This window comes from Centropristis striata, chromosome 18 (assembly GCF_030273125.1).
Source record: "Centropristis striata isolate RG_2023a ecotype Rhode Island chromosome 18, C.striata_1.0, whole genome shotgun sequence".
NCBI lineage: Eukaryota > Metazoa > Chordata > Actinopteri > Perciformes > Serranidae > Centropristis > Centropristis striata.
Window position 1 is genome coordinate 30,401,043 of NC_081534.1, and position 20,000 is coordinate 30,421,042.

General features: G+C 37.6%; 1 protein-coding gene across 1 annotated transcript in view; it reads left to right on the plus strand.

Moving 5' to 3' along the window:
* galnt14 (UDP-N-acetyl-alpha-D-galactosamine:polypeptide N-acetylgalactosaminyltransferase 14 (GalNAc-T14)) overlaps positions 1 to 20,000 on the plus strand; it is a 283,833-nt gene that overhangs the window by 50,557 nt on the left and 213,276 nt on the right. The window contains exons 2-3 of the mRNA XM_059355726.1: positions 2,839 to 2,864; positions 7,296 to 7,465. Of these exons, the coding sequence (XP_059211709.1) occupies positions 2,839 to 2,864; positions 7,296 to 7,465 (196 nt within the window). The remainder of the gene's footprint in view (positions 1 to 2,838; positions 2,865 to 7,295; positions 7,466 to 20,000) is intronic.

The window sequence follows — 20,000 nt, forward strand, 5'->3', positions numbered from 1 at the left end:
TCTCAGACAAGTCTGAGCTCAGAAATTCATCACAGTAAAGTTTATTTTATAGCCAAAGTTGTGAAGCACTTGCAGCAGAGTTTTCTCTCAAGGACGTCTGAGCGTGCACGGCTGCAAAATCATTTTTAAATGCAAGAAACATTTCAAATATTCTGTGCATAACATCCACATTTGCTCATTATTTTTTACTTCTTGGGTTGATTTTCCAGCAGAAACAGTAGCTCAGCAGCCTGTCATTTATTCTCACATCAAGATAAATTTAATGCATGTTCCCCTCAAAAGAAAACGACAAAAAAACTGAAGCTCAGATGGATTACCTTCTGTATCTCAATGTGTTTAAGCCTCTGCATGTGATTTTCATACATTACAGAAATCTAAAACCTTTTTGTGAGGGTTTCAAACTTCCCCAGTTTGCTTTAGTTCTGTTGGACTCTGGCGTATTTGCCCATTTGGTTTGGTTTGTTTAGTCTTGTGCCAAAGCTAAATCACTGCTGAATCCATCTGCTGATTGTGGGAAGTGTTGAGGCAGCGAGATACAAGATAATGAACTCAAAACAAACCACAACATGGAGGATATTTTCTTTGTTTTGGGCCAAAATGAACCAAATAACAGGTGTGAAAACACCCTTTTAATAAATACGCTGCAGTTCGTATGTTGAGGAGTACTTCATTCTGGCGTTTAAATTAAAGAAAATAAAATCTGAGACTTGTTGACCCTGGAAAAAGCCTCTACAGTACAATGACATAAAGATGCAAACATTAAAGGGATAGTTCTGATTTATTGATGTGAGGTTCTTTGCGCTACTTATTCATCGTTATTATATAACTGACTGTAAATCGTGATTAACGTACCTCCAGTTTGAAGAAGAAGAAGGCAGGAGTATTGGCACAGAAGCTACTTGTGTACTGTACTGTTGTGGATGGGGGCAGCAGCACCTGAACAAAAACATCAGTATTAAGCTTTTATTAACCCTCTGGAGTCTCCAAAAGCGCCAAAGCATGGCTTCTTCATCACATCCAGACATAAAAACAAAGCAGATGAAAAAAAAGACACAAAATGACTAAAAAAAAAGACACAAAATGACTAAAAAAAGACACAAAATGACAAAAAAAGACACAACAACAGACACAAAATTACCAAAAAAAGACACAAAATTACTAAAAAAGATACAACAACAGGCACAAAATGACCAAAAACAGACACAAAATAACTTAAAAAGACACAACAGACACAAAATTACCAAAAAAAGACACACAATTACCAAAAACAGACACAAAATAACTTAAAGACACAACAGACACAAAATTACCAAAAAAAAGACACACAATTACCAAAAAAGACACAAAATAACTAAAAAAAGATACAACAACAGACACAACATTACCAAAAAAAGACACAAAATTACTAAAAAAAGACACAAAATTACCAAAAACAGACACAAAATAACTAAAAAAGACACAACAACAGACACAAAATTACCAAAAAAGACACAAATGACCAAGAAAGACACAAAATAACTAACAAAGACACAACAGACACAAAATTATTATTAATAGAAGCCCCGGCTACTATTTGAGGAAACACGGTAGTTTATGTCTTGTCTCTCTGACTTCTTGACATTTTATCTGGCTGAGGTTAGAATCTGACCATCTGAAATATCAGTGGTTGAATCCAAGGTGCTGTCCGTGGTGCTGAATATTTTCACTGCTTTAATTTGCTCTCAGGCAGCCCCAGTTTACGTTTAAAGGGAACTGAAGCCTTTATATATATATAACAAACAAAACTAACAAACTAATGGAGGCAGTGGTGGACCATCAATTCCTATGTGCTGCAAGGTAAAATGACAGTTTAAAGCAGGGGTCTCAAACTCAAATTACCTGGGGGCTGCTGGAGGCAGTGTCAAAATGACACAAAAAAGACACAAAATGACCAAAAAAAAAGACGCAAAATTACAGAAAAAACCCGAAATTACTTAAAAATGACACAAAATGACCAAAAAAATACACAAAATTACTAAAAAAGACACAAAGAAACAAAATTACTAAAAAAAAGACACAAAATTAAAAAAAGACACAAAATTACAGAAAAAAGACACAAAAATTCTAAAAAAAAGACAGAACATTACCAAAAAAGACACAAAATTATGAAAAAAAGACACTAAATTATTTTTTAAAAAATTAGATGGCAAATGGCAAAGTAAAGGAGTGAAAATATTCTAAATATAGCGTACTTATGCAGTATACAAGTAGCTTCTGTGCTGGAATTCCTGCCTATAGATGCTCTCTTCAAAGCCACCAGACTCCATTGACAAAAACAGTCATTTTACCTTGCAGAACACATTATTTGCTGGTCTAGTGCGACCATGATGGGTGACTTTGTTTGTGTTTCTGTGTGGCTTTGATGAATCTGCACCACCCTTTAAAACACCAAAGTAACACAATAACACGAACAAACTAACTGATGGAGGCAGCAGTAGACCACCAATTCCCATGTGCCACAAGGTAAAATGACAGTTTAAAGTAGGGGTCTCAAACTCAATTACCTGGGGGCTGCTGGAGGCAGTATCAAAATGACCAAAAAAAGACACAAAATGACCCAAAAAAGACACAAAATGACCAAAAAAAGACACAAAATGACCCAAAAAAGACACAAAATTACAAAAAAGACACAAAATGACCAAAAAAGATGCAAAATGACAGAAAAAAACTAAATTACTTAACAAAGACACAAAATGACCCAAATTATACACAAAATTACTAAAAAAAGACATAATATTATTAAAAAAGACACACAAGTATTTGAAAAAGACACAAAATTACCCAAAAAAGTAATTAAAGGGACCTTCCACACACAACACGGTAAAGTGCCATTCATGTAAAACTCACATTAAACTTTCATATCAAGGTGGGGGCCACAAAATATCATCACGAGGGCCACAATTGAATGTTTTTTGTCAATGGTTGCTTCAAAGAGAGCCATAATAACGGCCTCAGCTCCTCCTGCAGAAACCCAACACAGCTCTGTCTGACAGCAAGGTAAAATGGTGAAAATATTCAAAATATGGCGTAAAATTAAACTGAATTGATCTTTTTTTTAAGGTGGCTAAAATATATTTAGCTGCTGCTCCAATCTACAGCAACACATTGCTGTTGTGAAATTCAAAACCTGAGATTGGAACAAATTGATTAAAGTCTGGTTTATTATGTCTTCAGTTGCTGTTTAATTCCTGTAAACACTGGAGGGAAACAGACCGATATAACGTGAGTTATGATCAACTCTTTAATGTGTATTTATTCAGGTTAAATTTATATGATGGGGGAATAAATAAATGAGCCCTGAGAGCACAAGCCAACATAAAGCCTCCAGCAGATCAGTACAGTGAAATCTGGTGTGAGACAAAGTGCAGCATTTAGTGAGGACACGAGGAGAGAACAAAGACGATGGAGAGCTGAAGTCCAACATTCATCTTGTTAAAAACCAAAGAGCTGCAAGTTAAAACCCCTCTGAATCTTCTTTTACTAAAATGACCTGGAAGAGCTCTCCTGATGCTTTTAAAGACACACACACACACACACACACACACACACACACACACACACACACACACACACACACACATTCTTTAACTTCTATCTTTGTGAGGACCCTCATTGACTGTACAACACCTGCACAATCTGAACATTTTTGCATATAATCTGCACTCTGCACATTCTCCACTTAATTTGCACTAAGTTGTATATAGTATACTATTATTATTATTTTGTATATTTTGTATATTGTTAAATGTCTTTTCTTCAACAAAGAAATTTCCCCACTGTGGGATTAATAAAGTCAAATCTAATCTAATCTAATTGTAACAGTGAATTCCCTTGCAAGGTTATAATAGTTTTGGATTTTTCATTAGTTTTAGTTTTTATTTATTTATTTATTATTGTTTACTTATTTTATTATTATTTTATTATATATTTATTTTTATTATTTTCATATTATTATTATTATTTTCAACTTATCTTATTATTATTATTTTATTTTTCATTAGTTTTAGTCTTAATTTTGTTGTGAATTTTTGTTTTCAAATTCAGTCAGTTTTAATGAGTTTTTAGAGTGAGTTTGCTAGTTTTAGCTTAGTATTTATTTTTCTGAAATGCTGTAGTTTTAGTTTAGTATTTATTAGTTGTAGTTTCTTGTAATGGGGTATTTGTTGGGTGGGAGATTAAAAGAGGTCACAGTAAATTTTGCCTTTATTTCCTTTGTCTGATCCATCTTCATTATGTATGAAAAAAGTTGACAAAGACGGAAACGAAGGACATTTTCACTATAATTTTAGTTAGTTTTGTAACCACACAATACAGTTTCAGTTAATTATCATCATCATGTAACCTTTAACCCTTAAAACAAAGTCTGAAATCTAAAAAAAGGACTTCTTTAAACTTCTTTAAAGAAGTGAGGACCCGCTGAAAATTGCAAAATTTGCAAAAATGTCCTCACTCTGTTGGTTAAAAACGTGTTGTGGTCCTCACTATGTAGGAAGCACAAGAACAGACACACACACACACACACACTCAGCATATCTTCGGTAGATAATCACAGGTTACAATCCAAGACTCAGAATGTGACATTTATGACTAAATCTCACATTCAGTCGTCCTCCAGTCTGATGACTGCTACAAAGAAAATGTCAGACAACAAAAGCTGGAACTGGCTGCTTCAAACCCACAAACTATCTCTCTGCTTTGAGGTTTCTTCTTGTGGTTTTAACACAAGTTAACTCTCAGGAAAGACACTAATGTGGATAATTGATCTATTGGACGACTGTCGGACTGATAACTGGAGCCACATCAGCGAGATAGTTTAATAGATTTATTGGCACAAAGAAATAAAGTGTTGCATAACTGCAGAATTAGGAAGCTGGCTTCTCATTTGGTTAAGCAAACACATTTTTTTTGTAGTATATGAATATGTTGTGGGTTTTTTTAGTTAGTAGTTTATGTCTTGTCTCTCTGACTCCATGACATTTTATCTGGCTGAGGTTTGAATCTGACCATCTGAAATATCAGTGGTTGTTTCCATAGACTAATATATATATATATATATATATATATATATATATATATATATATATATATATATATATAGACATAATGGACGTAGTGACCCGTTGGTTTGTGGCCCGTTGGAAGCATCGAGTTCCGGGTTGCACTCGTCGCCTTCTTGTGTCACCATCTTGTTTCCGATACAGGAAGCATGACCATATTTGGACTGTGGAGGAGGAGAGGGATCTGATCACTGACTACAGCCTCTCTACACCTCAACCTGACTGAGAGAAGCTGCTGCTAATTCATGTTAGCATTAACTGGGATATTAGTTTTGGCTAGCAACAAACAAAAACAAAATGTTTGTTACTTTCCTCATAAAACTGAGCAGCGACTCCTTGGAGTGTCTGTTAGTCCAACCAAACGCTGAACAAGACATTTAATGAACAAAACGTTCAAATAAACTGTCATTAAGTGAAAATACAGTGAAAGGCTCAACGTTATGAGATCAAACCGCTAAACATCCTTTTTTATATCTATATAACGTTATATATAGCTTTATTGACACGTTGCCGTGGATACGCATTGTTCTGCTTCTCTCCTGATGACGGCTCGCCTTGTTAGTGACCTGTCAATCAAAGGTAGCCCCGCCCCAAATCATACAATTCTTTATCTTCTATTTTCTTCTAAATGGGGCCATTATTAGAACCATTGACATCAGATTGTCTTGAAGAAGATTTTTTCACTAGTGATTGAGACCATAGTGTTGTCCTAAAAACATTCTGAGGTAATAAATCAAGTCAAAAGTTTTCTCATTTTGCATTGAAATGAATGGAGATATTTTTTTTGCAGCCAAACTTAGCGCCCCCTGAAATTTCGGTAGAATGCATCTTAACCCATTGAGGCCTGAATTGCCTGTAAAACCTTTTTAAAATAAGCCCCTAAAACCTGAAGTTTTTCTGGAAATTCAACAGAAGTGTCAACACTTCCTACTAAATAATAGATTTTTCAGCCTCTGTAGCAGATAGAAATGAAATTCAAAAAGTATTTGAGAGCTTATACAAATACTACAAAATGACGTATCCGCTTTCCAGGCTTCAATGGGTTAAGGCACTTCCTGGTTTGCCTCCATGTTCAGACCTGGAGGTTGCTGCCTGGTTGAATCCAAGGAGCTGTCCGTGGTGCTGAAGTAGCTCACAGATCTTTTCTCCAAGTCATGCCTGTCAGTTTCCTCTTGGATCTGTAATATTATGTACACCATGGGTATCAAACTCGCGGCCCGCGGGCCAATTGCGGCCCTTGTGATGATATTTTGTGGCCCCCACCTTGTGGTAATTTCGTGTCTTTTTTAAATAATTTTCTGTCTTTCTTTAATAATTCTTTTGTCTTTTTTGTTCTTTTTCTGTCATTTTGTGTCTTTTTTGGGTCATTTTGTGTCTTTTTTAAAATAATTTTGTGTCTTTTTTAAAATAATTTTGTGTCTTTTTTAAAATAATTTTGTGTCTTTTAAAATAATTTTGTGTTGTTTTTTTTGTAATTCTATGTATTTTTTTGGTTAGTTTGTGTATTTTTTTGGTCATTTTGTGTCTTTTTAAAGTAATTTAGTTTTTTTCTGTCATTTTGTGTCTTTTTTTTGGTCATTTTGATACTGCCTCCAGCGGTGGGCCCGAGGTAATTTGAATTTGAGACCCCTGATCTAGACTATATAGCGTGGTTGTTCATGAAGCAGTTTGCAGGTAAATTAAATGAGTCAAGTCTGTCCTGGGTGTTTAAAAATGAACAAATTGCCTCTAATACAGTAAGTCCAATGACATTACCATGCATCGTCTGGGAACCATAAAAAAACCCAAGATTTTGCACCAATATAGCAGGCTGAATTTCCATGTGCCAGTCCTCCTTGTTTACCTTTTCCTTTATTATAAGTGCTTTCCCTAGTAACCCTGTGTTTTAACATAACAACACTATGAATTGTTGGTAATTTACTCATGCAAAGTCTGCAGGTTTTTAGAAAGTCTGCAGAAAGGACTCACGCTCTGGACAGTTTGACAGCAGGACAGCCCTAAAGTCTTGATATACTTAATGGGAGGTTTAAAAAAAATGACCTGCAAGTTCATTTAAGCAAAAAAAAAAATGCCATTTTCCTTTTCCAGCTTCTTAAATGTGAGGATTAGCTGCTTTTCTCTATTTTGCATCACTGCAAATTAAATCTGTTTGGAAGCAAACTAATCATGACTGTGTGATTTCTTTGTTATTTTGTACAGATCTCTGATGCAGAGTGGGAGGACATGCTGGAGGGTTTTGATGAGCGGGGTTACCTGAGCGCTCGCCGCTGGAAGCCCGGCGACGACCCGTACACGCTGTACGCCTTCAACCAGAGAGAGAGCGAACGCATCCCCAGCAACCGCGCCCTCAGAGACACACGCCACTACAGGTACACACACACACACACACACACACACACACACACACACACACACACAACCGGAGAAACACAACATGAATCTGTTTCTACAATGTGATGAATCAGCTGACGGTGTGCTGCATAGAAATGAAGCTTATCGGTACAAACACAAACTGCAGGCACACACACACATACACACACACACACACATACACACAGCTTGTACAACCTGAAAAACACAAGTTGTTCAATCCGACATCTGGAGGAATCTGTTTATCACATAAACTCTACAGTGTGATGAATCAGCACTTTTGTTTAACTGCAATATAATTGATACGGGCTAACGCTATATATCACATATAACATGAAAATATAATGATACATGGTTTAGTTGGTCTCTCTCAATGGCAGTTGATCTCGTTCTTACTAGCCGGCTAACGCTAGCATGCTATCGATCGCCGGCTAACGTTAGCACACTATGATCAGCCGCTAACGTTATAACGTGAAATTATAATTATCTTGAAATAACGCTATATATCACGTTGTAACAGGAAAATATAATGATACACGTTTTAGTTGATCTCTCTCAACGGCACAGAGTTGGTCTCATTCTTACTAGCCCACTTACGCTAGCATGCTATCGATTGCGGCTAACGTTAGCACGATATGATCAGCCGCAAACGTTATAACGGGAAATTATCATTATCTTGAAATAACATGATAATATCACAAGCGTGTCCAGACGTGTGCATCACTTTTAAGGGTCCTCTGGAAACACTTCTGTTGTGTTCTGGTCTATTTGCAGTGTTTTTGGTTATCGGGTTGTGTTGTGGCCTTTGCAGCTTGTTTTCTAAATGCTGCGCTTGTGATGTCAAATTGATGAAGATGTTTTCTCAATTTGCTTGTGTTTTGTGTATTTGCATGTGTTTTTTAAGTTCCACCGTACAACACAAACTCCAGGCACAAACAAACATCAGAATACACACGACATTACAGATCAGCAGTACAGGTACACACACACACACACACACACACACACACACACACACACAGGGTCAAACAGCAGCACAGCGGCAGCTCTCTGAGTTCCTAATTAATCTTCTATCTGCACTAAAACAAATTTAGATTATGGAGCCAAACAAGGTTTTTTTTTTCATAGAAAACCACCAAATTACAAACCGTCCGTCCGTCCGCTTAGAAATTAAATTAAACACCAAAATAGAAATCCTCTTAGCGGAGCGCCGTCCTCGTCTGTCAGAAAGACGCTCAGCGGGAAGATAAGGAGCTCGTCGCTTTGACAGCAGCCGCCTTCTCAAACACATTTCAGAAGATTAAAAAAAAACTTCCAGGCACTTGTGGAAAGCACGAGGAGGTCCAGTGTAGCTGAGCTTTCAGGATCACACAAACACCAAACTAATGTTTCCATGATGCTCTCAGCCATCAAAACCCTTCAGGACTTTGATCTTTCCTCACGCTGTTAATAGTGAGAATCATTTTGACATATTTATGTATCGTTCTATGTCAGAAATACTGTGAATATTAGCATGGAGCAGTTTTTCACTGGATTACATCACTGTTTCCTGTTTTGGCGGGATGAATATTTTAAAAGGTTTGCACATGTTTACTGAGATGAGTTCATTTTTATTTGATTTTATGTGTTCTTGGATCTTGGAGTATCTCTATATTTGCTTCAGATGAGGAGAGGAACTTAATTGTGTTTATTGATTAAAATATTCATGCCTCAGGCGTTTTTCATCACATGGAAACGAAGTGTGCTGCATGAATTTATACATATTTCCCCTCAAACTCAACCTGACATATTTGAACTGTTTATAAAGTCTCGGCTGCTGTGTGAATTTTTGTGAGAAAGTTGTTAACATTTCTCTACATTTATGTTTTGTATGAATGTTCAGAAAAAAGACAACTAAGGCAAGGCAAGTTTATTTGTATAGCACAATTCAACACAAGGTAATTCAAAGTGCTTTACATACACATTAAAAACAGCAAGACACAATTGAAAACAGTAAAAACAGTCAATTAAAACAGGGAAGATACAGCAGGATAAAAAAAGAGATAAAAAAATAAAAAGCACAAGTCACTAAGAAATGTGTTGGTATCAGAGCCTAAAGTATTTCCATCCTCTAAGCAAAAGAGCTCATTATTGTCCAAAAACTGAAAAATGCAGAAGAAAAGGTTTTGGTCTTTATAGCTAATTTTCCTCACCATGGCAACTGTACAGGGGGTTCATTTATATATGGCTCACTAGTTTAAATTGAGGCTTAAAGTTCTGCACAATTAAGGGCGTGGCAGCTTTTTTTTACAACTTATAATGAAAAGTGTCACCTACAACAGTTCACTGATTACATTCTCACATCTATAACTCTTGCAATCTGCAGATTTGTTTCATATATGTCTTATATCTTTCTAAGGTCAAGGTCTGACACACACAGATGGTGATATTCGTGCTGAATGTGTGCAGTGGGATCAATTATATGCATTGCTTTGCTTTTAGTTGAGGCTGCAGCTTCACTGGTTCACTTCAATATATAAAATATATATAAAATATAAGTAAGTCCTGCAGCTCTATAGAGTCACCACAATCATGACTAGAAGTTTGAACAACTCAAACATGACTCTAGTGCAGAAAAAAACATGAAAAAAGAAAAAAATGCAGGTTTAATATCCCTGATGAATATATATTTTTAATTGGAATAAAATGAAATTTACACTTTTCCAAGTGTCACAAATATTAGAAAAAAGAATTGGGTCTCCACATTCAACACGTATTGAAGTATTGTGACATTTGCAGCCTCTCCTGTCCTCTCCTCTCAGCTCTGTGTAAACAGCCTCTCCTGTCCTGTCCTGTCCTCTCCTCTCAGCTCTGTGTAAACAGCCTCTCCTGTCCTCTCCTCTCTGCTCTGTGTAAACAGCCTCTCTGTCCTCTCCTCTCGGCTCTGTGTAAACAGATAGATATGTAGAATAAAGAGATTCTGACAGAAATATCACTATTTTAAGCTTTGGATTGGTCACTATTTCTTTTGAAAACTTTCTTAACCTATGATCACTTCAAGGGCTGTTGGGAAAGTTCAAATTCCGACGAGAATGCCTGTTTTTACAGTTACTTTCTCCGATAAACATTGTATTTTTGTCGATCTTCAAAAGAAAACATACATTTTAATCCCCATCGTGTTCATGTTCTATATTTCTTGTTACTGTGTTTCATGTTTTCTCTCTCCTAAAATACCCATACTTTACTTTAGAGGTGCCATTGGCTCTGTTTGTTTTGCCTGTAATGACCTGAATGTGTCTGGCAGTATTTTATGGAGCTGCAAAAGTGCAGAAAAGTAGATGAATTCAAAAGACAAACAAATCCAGCTGGAACATCCATTCTGCCCGCTGTGACGGCGTGTGATTAAAGGTTAGCAGGCAGCTCGTGGTGACCCAGCTCTCTAATAGGAAGCTGCGTGTGGGGGCGTTAATTGGGTGGCTGTTTGTTCTGGCAGTTACAGTGAAACATGACTAAGCCCTGGATGGCTGCTGCTGCTGCTGCTGTGGCGGTGGCGGCGGCGGCTGGTGATGGCGAGCACAGCGGGGTAACGGCTCCACGACTCACGTAGGAAGAGAAAATCTGTTGGCATAGCTGGCACGTACATCAGTCAGAGTGCTGCAGGATGAGTCCCGCTACTGATGGGATGTTTGATGTCTGACTCAATCATCACTCCTGACACTTGCATGCATGCACAAGAATGTGTGTGTGTGTGTGTGTGTGTGTGTGCTCTTGTACTTCCTACATAGTGAGGACCGGAACACGTTTTTGCACATTTTTTGCACAGGACATTTTTGCAAAGTGAGGCCATTTCGGCCGGTCCTCACTTCTTTAAAGGCTTTTTTTTTTTTTTTTTTTTTTTTAGATTTCAGACTTTGTTTTAAGGGTTAAAGGTTACATGATAATGATAATTAACTGAAACTGTATTGTGTGGTTACAAAACTAACTAAAATTATAGTGAAAATGTCCTTCGTTTTCGTCTTTGTCAACTTTTTTCATACATAATGAAGATGGATCAGACAAAGGAAATAAAGGCTAAATTTACTGTGACCTCTTTTAATCTCCCACCCAACAAATACCCCATTACAAAAAACTACAACTAATAAAAACTAAACTAAAACTAGCAAACTCATTCTAAAAACTAATTAAAACTAACTGAATTTGAAAACAAAAATTGACAACGAAATTTAAACTAAAACTAATTAAAAATTCAAAACTGTTATAACCTTGCAAGGGAATCCACTATTCCAATGAGGGTCCTCACACAGATAGAAGTACAAGAATGTGTGTGTGTGTGTTTCTATGCTAACGTGCGTAAATGTCGACCGTCGGCATCATCTGCTGTGTTTCCGGAGGAGGGAAACTTGCTGTCGAGCTGACATAAGGCGATGGAGAAGTGTGTGTTCGACAGAGAAAGTGAGAAGTGTGTGTGTGGGAGGCGGGAAACCAGGGATACGCTTACACATTAATCTGCTAGCAGGGAGGTAGGGGGCTGATAGCGCTCATTTATCTCGTACAGGACAGCTACGGAGGGTGTGTGTGTGTGTGTGTGTGTGTGTGTGTGTGTACGGGTGGGGGTTGGCTGTTATGTGATTATCTGTTAACTCAGTTACCGTGTAGCTGTACATGTCAGGAGAGCTCGGAGGGGGAAATGATAGCCTCCCATACACTGTAAGGATCGAATAAAATAAAAAAAACAACCTGCAATGAAACGTTGGACTGTATTCTTAGAAACACCTTGTTCTTCTTCTCCTGCTGCAGATCCACTGAGGCGCTTCCTACACTTTGGCTCTGTTGCAAAAGGGGAGCGTTTTGGTGGAAAAATCAAGGTGGTGTGACGGAATTTTTTTTGTAGAAAAAGAGCACAAAAAGTGAGGCAGAGACGACATTAAGAGGCCGGCTGGAGGAGATTTGGAAATAGAGCGGCTGGAAATGATGATGATAGTGTTGAGCATCTGTCATTACTCTGATCACTGCAGCTCAGACAGCAAGTTTTCTACTGACCTTACAAGTAATGATATGTCTTATCTTATGACTAGTGCTTTAGAGCCAGTACAGTAAAGTCTCTCTGAGGAGTATAAACAGTCAAAACACTCAAGATAAAGACTCTTACCAAGTATTTGATCCCAATATGACAGTTTTCAGTAGTTGATGCTACGGCCTTTTTATGCTGTATTAGATGGATTGCCCCTGAAATTTGGTTCACAAATTTATGCTTCCTTATTTTTTTTAATGAACAAACACTAAGATCTTGTGGAATAAATGTCAATATTGTACATGGTAAGGGCTCTTAAAAAGTAACACAGAAGAAGTAAACAAATAATTCAAATAAAATTACAAAATAAGTGAACAATTTAAAAAAAACACAGGTTAAACCTAAAATATTTCTCTGCGTTAACTGAACCTTCCTCCAATTTTCCCATTGTGGGACTAATAAGAGAAATCTTATTTGCAATCTGCAACTTCATCACTAAATCCTACACGGCAGTAAATCCAAACATCTTACTAGTGCTTTAGAGCCAAAACAGTAAAGGAGTATAAACACATATACACTGAGGAGTATGAACAGTCAAAACACTCACAAGATAAAGACTCTTACAAAGCATTCGATCCCAACGTGACAGTTTCCAGTAGTTGGTGCTAAGGTCATTTTATGCAGGAATAAAATATATTAGTGTGTGCGTTGTGGGGCTTAGAAAGAAAACAAAGATTTGATGGACCAGTGTGTAATAAGTATGTTTGAAAAAATGTGTTATCTTTAGTGTAAAATCACCTGAAACTAACAATCATAGCAGTGTTTTTTGTTTTGTTTAGAGTTTCCCCATTGTGGGACTAATAAGAGAATCTCAATCTTAATTGCAATCTGCAACGTCATCACTAAATCCTACACAGCAGTAAATCCAAACATCTTACTCCCAAGTAACCAGTGCTTTAGAGTCACATCAGAAGCCTCTTTCATAGTGTCGTTTCATGCCAGGACATTTACGGACATTTACACGAACGCGCCCGAAGCGGGATGCCTGGATCAAATGACAGAGGCGGAAAATTGGTGGGACTGTTGGAAGCAGGACCACTATGAACGAGGTCATCCGGGCATGGCGGAATATTTGATGTTGCGCGTAACACTTGGTTCGACAGTCATCGGATCACTGTTTAGCTGCACAACAACTTCGGCCATCGTCGCTAACTTTGCAATAGCGCCCGCAGCTAATTGTAAACAAAGCCGCATGCTAACTGTACACGTGGTGTCCGTCGCTGATCGTAAACAAACCGCCATTGCTAACTGTTCAAAGAATGTCCAGTGCTTGTTGTAAACAAATGGAGGTCGCTAAGTGAACACATGCTGCTGCAGCACATACACACTGTACTGCTACAGAGCTAACTGTTAGCCTATTAGCATTGTGCAACTGCGCAGCACTGCTGCTGCTCTGTCACACCTCACTATTGTCTCCTCTCACTCTCCTCCCTAAAATATAAGAATACTTTGAGACAGGTTTATTCTCACTTTAAGGAATCAGACAATGCAAAGTAAATATAGTCATGTAATTTAATCAGATTGTAATTTGACACCAAAATGTGCCGAAAATGTGTCAGTAGTAGCTGATGATATTTTCTTCTGGTGTGTCATTATTCATTTTTTCCCTGACCCACTGCAATTTCATCTGAGCTTTTATATCTCCGTCACTTTTCAAATGACAAAATTGGAAAAAACACCAGAAAAATCAAAGAGCATGAGTCAGACTCACGTGTGAAATACGCACGAAAGGTTCTAAAGGTCTAAAGAACCGAGAATAGAAAGGAACTCACTCGCTGTTCTGATCAAGTACTCGTTTGTATCTCGTCATTTTTATCTTTCCATTAAATCCTGCACAAGGCTGTTTTCCTAAGAACTCTTGTCGTCCAGTATTTATCAAGATTTTCCCCAACAGTCCTTGTACACGAGCTGCATTTTTCAAAGTCTAACTGTTTGTGTCCATCCTTTTGAGCAAGCTGCATTTAGATAAAATGCAAAGCCAATTTTGAGCTGCCTTTCAGTCCCTTTGGACCACAGTGAGTGGAGTGACAGTTTAGATATTATTTCTAGCCGTCCTGTGTGACAGCTCAGATTTAAAAACACTCCTCTCTCCTCTAGAGTCAGATACTTTGTCTCCTCACGTCTAAGAACTGGCTCTTCATCTAAATCATGACATTATCACATTATTACTTTTTAATTCCGCAGTTTAGTTTGATGTCAACAAACAAAATGTTCCCTTATTAAACACACATTTCCAGCTTGTTGGGGACAAACACATTATAAACCATTTAGTTTGCATGAGCAGCGAGTCACGATGGTGCTTAAAGACGAGAGAGAAACCTCTTTCTTCCCTAGAAAGTTCAACCAGAGACACTGTTCGACTGGTGTTCTCTGGGTTATTGTACGGCAGAAAAACCTCAAGAATGATCCTTAAAACCCAAATATAACCGGGTAGATTACCACTCTAAAGGAAAACTCCTGCAGAGAAAGCTCAGCAGGTTTAGAGAGGAGGCTCCAGGTCTGTTATTTTCCCAGCAGGGTAACGATAACCTACAGATTAGAGAAGCAAGCTTTTGACCTGAAGATGCACGGCTGGTCTCCATATAGCCTGCAGGCTGCAAGGAAAATGGAAAAAATAGATAAATAAAGATGTGTGTAGCATGAGCTGAGGAAGGACCATGGATCATATCTCATGTCTCACCTGATCTGTTTCCTTTGCTCTTCCTTGACACACAAATACCTGATACAGTTATTATTATTGGTAAAAAGTGTATTACATTAATTGGAAATGCACTTTATTACATTATTGGTAAAAAGTGTATTACATTGTTGGGAAATGCACTTTATTACATTATCGGGAAGTTATTACATTATCAGGTTTTATTACATTTTCAATGGACTCAAGTGCAGATTTTTATTACATTATCAGGTTCTACAGGGATGAATATTTAACAGTATTTTACAATTATTTTAAAATACAGTAGGATTCTGTTGTAAATACACCCTAAACATTATTAAAAACCTATTTATTCTCCTTGGCGTTCAGTCCCAGCTAGGCAAGAATCCGGCTTTCTTTTACTTTTTTTTTTTTTTTACCCTTTTATTTTATTTTCTATCTCTAACTCTGTTTTTGGATTGAGTTTTTATTACTATTTTATTGTTTTACAATTTTTTTTAGTATTTTATTGTTTTCATTGTTTTTATTTGAACCTGGTCTCACAGGAATCCGTGGAATAGCCACGGATTCGCTTAACTCAAAATCCGTGGAATAGCCACGGAATCACTCAAATTTCCGTGAAACTGACACGGATTTCGCTACAATGCAAGTTAATGACAGTCATATCCCGTGGCTATTCATGGATATTTGTTCCTATTGGTTTGTTCCAAGTCACGTGACTTTCAAGGTCCCGGCGGTCAGAACAAAAAACATGGCGGACAGTTCTCTCATTTTTTCTGAAAAAAATCAATATTTTGACTTAGTTTCTGCATAAAAATGGATTTTGATCACGTTTCTAGTGAGAAATATATGTTTTATTTTCTAAATATTCACTCAGTGAATGTACATAATCACTTTGTATGTTGGAATAGCCACGGGATATGACTGTCATTAACCTGCATTGTAGCGAAATCTGTGTCAGTTTCACGGAAATTTGAGTGATTCCTTTGAGACCAGGTTGGTTTCTTATTTATACCTATTTGTGTATGATTTTATTCTATTTTAATAACTGTACAGCACTTAGGTCAACTGAGGTTGTTTTTAAATGTGCTCTATAAATAAACTTTGACTTGACTTGACTAAATACACAGCAGTTTGTTACAGTGTGTGTGTGTGTGTGTGTGTGTGTGTGTGTGTGTGTGTGTGTGTGTGTGTGTGAGTGTGTTACAGAGTCACCGCATTAAAAAAACAGTGGTGTTTTAGGTGTGAAGGGGGAACCAGCGAGGTGTGGAGAAAGCTTTCTTCTTTCAAAAAACAGTGTTTTGAAGCAAATCGTCGAGGTCGTTGTTGTGTACGGGAGGAGTGCTTTGTCACTATCTCAAGTTGGAAGGAGGCGCAGAGAGGAGGCGAGGAAGGAGATGAGAGGAGAGCTGCAGACGGCTTATAGGGAGAGATGGAGGGGGAGATAGAGGAGAGAAGGTGGCTGCAGGAGGAGAGAGGACGAGGAAGAAAAGTCAAGTAGAGATTAGGGAGAGGAGGGAAGGAGAGGTGGAGGAGAAGAGGAGGAGATGGGGGAGATGCCACAAGCTGCTGAGAGGAGAGATAATTGCCACATGCAGAGCTTGAGAGGCTGCATGTGTGTGTGTGTTTGTGTGTTTGTGTGTATAAAGCACTCCACTTCAGTGCTCTGCTATTATCTCTGTGAACAGGGGAACCTCCCTCCGTCTGCTCTCCGACAGACAGCCAGTCTATAAGCCCAACAGCCGCTCCACCGCGGGGATTAGATCCAAGCGTGAAGACAATGGGCTGATACAGTACGGAGAGGAAACACGTCCTATAGTACTACACAATGGGCTGATATGGCAACAAGAAACATGCTCTAATGCAAGACAAAGGGAGACAGGGAGGCAGTGTGTTGTGTGATATAAGATAAATGGGATCACAGATGTTTTAAAATATGCACAGGGAGGAAATGCAAAGGTGCCGAGATAAGGAAAATGTTTCTTTGTCTTTGTCTCTGAGTTTATTGTTTCACTATAGGATAGATGACAAGTACGTATCCTGCATGTTTTAGAGGCGTATTCGTAAAATACTCACTGCCTGCAGCCTCAGAGAAGTTTTAACAGTTGCAGCAGAGATTCAGTTTCACTGCAGTTATTACACTTTTATATTTACCAAAATAGCTTGAATTATTGTAGCATCTGGGTCTGAAAAAAGTGAAGCCAATGCAAAAGTGGTCTAAACTTGCATTATTTCTAATGACCAGCAGGGGGCGACTCAAACACAAAAACGCAAACTTGAAATTATTGGATTTTTTTTTTTTGAGCATCATGTCCAAAATAGGTCAAATCAATACAGCAACTACTTGTATTTTGTAATTATGTTGTTGACATTAAAACATGATGCACAGAAATTGAGTTATGTTACTTCAAATAAGATTGTTAACTTTTGTTTTGACATGAGACACAAACCCCGGCCTCCTGGGTGAAAATCCTGGCTTTGTTTGACCCTCCAATCCAGCCCAAAGGTAATTACTTAGAGACATCAACAGGTAACTTACCTTTTTTGTTACGACGTTCGGCCTCCAGTTCCAACAAGTATCTCACTGCGAATATTCGTAAAATACTCACTGCCTGCAGCCTCAGAGAAGTTTTTAACAGTTGCAGCAGAGATTCAGTTTCACTGCAGTCATTACACTTCTATATTTACCAAAATAGCTCTAAATATTGTAGCAACTGGGTCTGAAAAAAGTGGAGCAATGCAAAAGTGTTCTAAACTTGCATTATTTCTAATGACCAGCAGGGGGCGACTCTGCTGGTTCAAAATATTTGAATAATGATTTTTCTTTTTGAGCATCATGACTATTACATGGCAGATAAATACAGCGAGTATAGACTGACTTGGATGGTGTGTATATTTATTTAAACATGAATATGTCTTTAGTCTTAAGAAATGCGTACCTCATAACACAAACAAACTAGAAAGATAGGGACTGATGATATGGTCAAAATCTTCAATCCCAGTAGAGGTAATTGGTGTCCCATTAATGATCATGAGCATGCTTTCTGCTAATTCAATGAATAAATAGTTGATGTGAAATATCCATGAGGTAAAACCAATTTTTTAATGCTGTTTTGAAACTAAACACACTTCTATTGTTCAATCAAGCTTCACTTCAGAGATCAGCAAAAATACATACTTTATTGTAGAAAGAAACTGTAAAAACAGGCATTATTATCCGAATTTGAACTTTTTACGACAGTCCTTAAATGGATCATAGGTAACACAAGTTTCTGTTTAAAAAAAAGTAACCAAAACAAAGCTTAAAATTGTGATATTTATGTCAGAATCACTTTTTTCTACATGTCTCATTTAAAATAAAGGGTTTGCACTGACCAGATCCTGTTAAAAACATTAAATTCTGCTCCTCAGAGACTCTGTGAAGACATGATTGATTCTGCTGAGACCAACGGTCACGTGACAAATATTCACTGAGAATCTGTTTACACAGAGCAGAGAGGAGAGGACAGGAGAGACTGTTTACACAGAGCAGAGAGGAGAGGACAGGAGAGGCTGGAAACATGCAAATAGTGAAATATGTATAACATCTAGAGACCCAATTTGTTTTCTCCAATATTCATGACTCTTGTGGGCACTTGGAAAAGTGTTTATATATAAATTCAATTTAATCCCAATTTTTAAAAAAGTAATTTATCAAAGAAATTCAAATTGCCTTTCTTCTGTCTTATGATTTATGTCATTATAATTAGATTTTTCTGCACAAAAGACATTATGATTTGTTCCCACTTGAAGCCGTGATTGTGCTGATTCAGTAGAGCTGCAGGACTTATATAGGATTATAGTAGGATTATATATATATATATTATATTGCAGTGAAAAGAGCAAAAAACACCCTGGAAAGTTAGTTATAAATCTTCATGCTTTAAGCGGTATGAAGCATCGTGCACTGGTCATGAGAGAAATGTCGCCACGTTGAAGCGGCGACATTAAAACAGTGTAAAATGATCTCCTCTCTCTCTCCGAAGCACAACTGAACAAAACACCATCCTGCACACATTTGTCATTTTCTTTGTTTTGCCAGGGCGGGAGATGTGATAACGCTCCGCTGCTTTGTTGTCACTGCTCCAAAATGGAGGCATCCTCCTCTTAACCAGCAGCAGCAGCAGACACACACACACACACACACACACACACACACACAGAGACACACACACACACACAGGCCGGTCCGAGCTGCAGGGGAGAGAAACTGACGGTCCGTTGAGCTGGTTACTAATTATTTCATTGCATTGTGGAACCGTGATCCCTGAACACTTATCAACAACTAGATCATGCAGTTATTCAATAACCCCCTGCATGTCTGTATCTGTGTGTGTGTGTGTGTGTGTGTGTGTGTGTTCTTGCACTTCCTACATAGTGAGGACCAGGACACGTACTTAACCAACAGAGTGAGGACATTTTGCAAAGTGAGGACATGTTTGCAAAGTGAGGACATTTCGGCCGGTCCTCACTTCTTTAAAGGCGTTTTTGAGATTTCAGACTTTGTTTTAAGGGTTAAAGGTTACAGTTAGGTTTATGTTAGGGTTAGGGTAAGGGGCTAGGGAACAAGGTTATTATATTTAACGAAAACAAAACGAAATAACAAAAAATAGAATTGAAAAAACATTTTCGAGAGTTTAAAAAAAGATAATTAACTGAAACTGTATTGTGTGGTTGCAAAACTAACTAAAACGAACTAATATTCTATATATTCTATATCACTTATTGTAAGTCGCTTTGGACAAAAGCGTCTGCTAAATGACATGTAATGTAATGTAATGTAATATTA